Source organism: Otolemur garnettii, unplaced genomic scaffold (genome assembly GCF_000181295.1).
Source record: "Otolemur garnettii isolate 467f Iridium unplaced genomic scaffold, OtoGar3 scaffold00039, whole genome shotgun sequence".
Classification (NCBI taxonomy): domain Eukaryota; kingdom Metazoa; phylum Chordata; class Mammalia; order Primates; family Galagidae; genus Otolemur; species Otolemur garnettii.
This window is the reverse complement of record NW_003852434.1, coordinates 2,820,430-2,824,169: the sequence shown is the minus strand read 5'-3', so window position 1 is coordinate 2,824,169 and position 3,740 is coordinate 2,820,430. Positions and strand designations below refer to the sequence as shown.

Below are 3,740 nucleotides of genomic sequence, written 5' to 3'. Positions count from 1 at the left end.
CCCAGCCATGAGCAGGGTATGTTTTTCCATTTGTTGGTATTTTCAGCTATTTCTTTTCTTAGAGTTTCATAGTTCTCTTTATAAAGATCTTTCACGTCCTTTGTTAGGTAAACTCCCAGGTATTTCATCTTCTTTGGTACTACTGTGAATGGAATAGAGTTCTTGTCTGTTTTTTCAGCTTGACTATTGTTGGTATATATAAAGGCTACTGACTTATGGGTGTTGATTTTGTAACCTGAGACACTGCAGATTCTGGGATGTGAAATGTTAATTTGTACATTTTTGTGTCATCAAGATGCACACAATCTGTGTTCAGAAAAAAGATAACCGTAAAGCATATAATTATATTTTCTGTGGGATGTTAGATTTGTCTCTAACTCAGAAAAAGTATTTTAGAATGACTTTCCTCTTAGTCTGTATAACTGTTACTCTAATTAATTCTCTTTAAACCAGTTTTATCACGTTGTAAGATCTTTCATTAATGAGTTAAATACATTTTACTGTGTTTTCATTAAAAAAAAGAAAAGTATCCACGTGTTCAATTTAAATCTTGCAAAAGCCCTATGAGAAGCCACTTCTCTTTTCTACCTGCTTAGATAATACTCTGGCCTTTGTGTTATATATTTTTTTCTTCATTGAAGTAACAATTTGTGTTTGTGTGTGTGAACGTACATATACACAAAAACAACTTTTTCAATATCAGTATTTTCTCTTTGGCAGGTTCCTGAAATCAAGCCATTGGAGAGACATGCCATAGGAAAATCTGTGAATTTAAGTCTTCTGGCAAAATCACGAGCGCCAGGACAGGTATAGGATATAAAATGTGTTTCCTTTTATTTTCTATTTCCAAGCTGTTTTTTAGATTTCATTAACTTCTCCCAAATTACAATCAACTTTACTTCAAGATTATTGATACTTATAATTTATTTTGACTTATTTTATAGGATGAGTTAAATGCCAATGATACCATCAAAGAAAGTGATGTCTCAATGCATGAAAGTGAAAGAGGAAGGCAATGGTATGCCCAAGATAATCACAAAGGAGAAGGGAATGGCTCTGAGTGGGCAGAAGGAGGAGGGAAGAGTTCCTCTACATATTACACATTAGCGAATGAAGAGGGGAATACTGAGGACTGGACTGGGGGCACAGGAACACCAGAAACATATGGTCATGATGGGATAAATGGAAAAGAAGATAGCAGCACAGCAGGTGGCTTCAGGGGACAAGTAAGCATCATCAACAGTGCTGGAGCAGCAAACGGAAGCAATATTCATGGAAATACTGATGGAAATACAACTGAGGGTATTGGAACTACAAGTCAGAGTGAGGCTGCTACTGTTGTCCAACATGATGGAACTCAACTATCTAGAAGCAATACTAGTACAGACTATGAGGATGAAGTAAATAATAACTCCTGTGGAAGTGGGATTGGTACTAGAGGAATAACACCTCCAAGAGAAGGTGAAAAAAATGGGAACAAGGAAATTGAGGTGACTCCAGGCAATGGAGAAGATGCTGGTCTGGATAATTCTGATGGGAGTCCTAGTGGAAATGGAGCAGATGAAGATGAAGATGAGGGTTCTGGTGATGATGAAGGTGAAGATATAGGGAATGGAAAAAAGGAGAGTGAGAACAGCAAGGGCCAAGAGGGTCAGGACCACGGAGAAGAAGATGACGATGACAATAGCATAGGTCAAAATTCAATTAGTAGTGAAGGTAATGATGCTGATGACCAAGAAGATTCCCATAATGACATTAATGGAGAAAACACCTCCAAGAGTGAGGAGGATTCTGATGGTGTTCCTGAAGACAATGGTAGCCAAAGAGTGGAGGACACCCAGAAACTCAATCACCGAGAAATCAAAGGTGTTGAAAATAGAATCTCCAAAGAATCAGAGCCAAGTCCTCCTGGGAAGAGCCAAGATAAGGTTGGTTTGTGAAGCCAATGTCTTTCAATGGCAGTTTAAATTCTTCCCCTTTGTCCACTGAGGGAAGCACAAAAATAAATCATGACAAGTATCTGGGATTTCTTTTTGTATCCATATGACTCGAATATTAAATGGGAAAGCTAGACTTTGATACAGAGTGATTTTAAAAATCAGACTTTGCTGATTGTAGTGACAGCAGTGACAGCAGCTGAAAATTTGGTTATAGTTCTAGAAATGTCTTATGCTAAATAATGAAGTCGCCATGTAACTTTGTAAAAATGTTCCTATTCCTACTGGTTAGGAATGGGGATGGATTTTTAAACAATCTGAAACACCAGGGTACTTTCAAAGACTGAATGAAGCCTGTTTTCACAAACAACTGTTTGTGAAGTACTGGATGCTGAACTGCTATTCCTGTGGCCACTTTCCCTAGTCATTCCTCCACAGATCAATGCAGTTTTGCAGCAAATATTTCTAATTAATCATTCTTTTCTCCACCTTTCCCCAGGGAATAGAAATCAAAGATCACAGCAGTGGCAACAGAAATGCCAGCAGAGAAACGGAGAAGGTCAGTGAAGACAAAGAGATTAAAGGGCAGCACGGAATGGACATGGGTAAAGGAGATGTCCAGACACAAGCAGAAGTTATCAACATACAAGGACCTGGCCAGAAATCAGGAATTAAAGCTGAACACAGTAACGCAGGTAGTGACAGCAATAGTGATGGATATGACAGTAACGATTTTGATGATGAATTCATGCAAAGAGATGATCCTGATAGCAGTGATGAGTCTAATGGCAGCGATGATGCTAATTCGGAAAGTGCCAATGACAGCAGTAGCCGAGGAGATGCTTCTTTTAACTCTGATGAATCTAAAGATAATGGCAATGACAATGACTCAAATGAAGGAGATGATGATGGTGATAGTGTCTCAGACTCTAATGACAGTGACAGTAATGGCAATGGTAACAATGGGAGTGATGATGGTGACAAATCAGACAGCAGCAAAAGTAAATCAGACAATAGTGACAGCAGCGATAGCAGTGACAGCAGTGATAGTAGTGACAGCAGTGACAGTAGTGACAGTAGTAGTGATAGCAGTGACAGCAGTGATAGTAGTGACAGCAGTGACAGTAGCAACAGCAGTGATAGCAGTGATAGTAGTGATAGTAGTGACAGCAGTGATAGTAGTGACAGTAGTAGTGACAGCAGTGATAGTAGTGACAGCAGTGACAGTAGTGACAGTAGTAGTGACAGCAGCGACAGCAGTGACAGCAGTGATAGTAGTGATAGTAGTGACAGCAGTGATAGTAGTGATAGTAGTGACAGCAGTGACAGCAGCAATAGCAGTGACAGCAGTGATAGTAGTGACAGCAGTGACAGTAGTGACAGCAGCAACAGCAGTGATAGTGACAGCAGTGATAGTGACAGCAGTGATAGTGATAGCAGTGACAGCAGTGATAGTGACAGCAGTGACAGCAGCGATAGTGATAGCAGTGACAGTAGTGACAGCAGTGACAGCAGTGATAGTGATAGCAGTGACAGCAGCGACAGTAGTGATAGCAGTGACAGCAGCGACAGTAGTGATAGCAGTGACAGCAGTGACAGCAGTAACAGTAGCGACAGTAGTGACAGTAGTGACAGCAGTGACAGCAGTGATAGTAGTGACAGCAGCAATGGCAGTGACAGTGACAGCAAATCAGATAGTAGTGACAGCAAGTCAGACAGTAGCAATAGCAGTGACAGTAAGTCAGACAGCAGTGATAGTGACAGCAGCAACAGCAGCAGCAATAGCAGTGACAGTAAGTCAGA

General features: G+C 40.3%; 1 protein-coding gene across 1 annotated transcript in view; it reads left to right on the top strand.

Moving 5' to 3' along the window:
* Window positions 1-3,740, top strand: part of DSPP (dentin sialophosphoprotein) — a 6,445-nt gene that overhangs the window by 2,062 nt on the left and 643 nt on the right. Inside the window, exons 2-4 of the mRNA XM_023513339.1 lie at window positions 721-807; window positions 945-1,928; window positions 2,437-3,740. The exon at window positions 2,437-3,740 is cut by the window's right edge and continues 643 nt beyond it. Coding sequence (XP_023369107.1) covers window positions 721-807; window positions 945-1,928; window positions 2,437-3,740 — 2,375 coding nt within the window. The remainder of the gene's footprint in view (window positions 1-720; window positions 808-944; window positions 1,929-2,436) is intronic.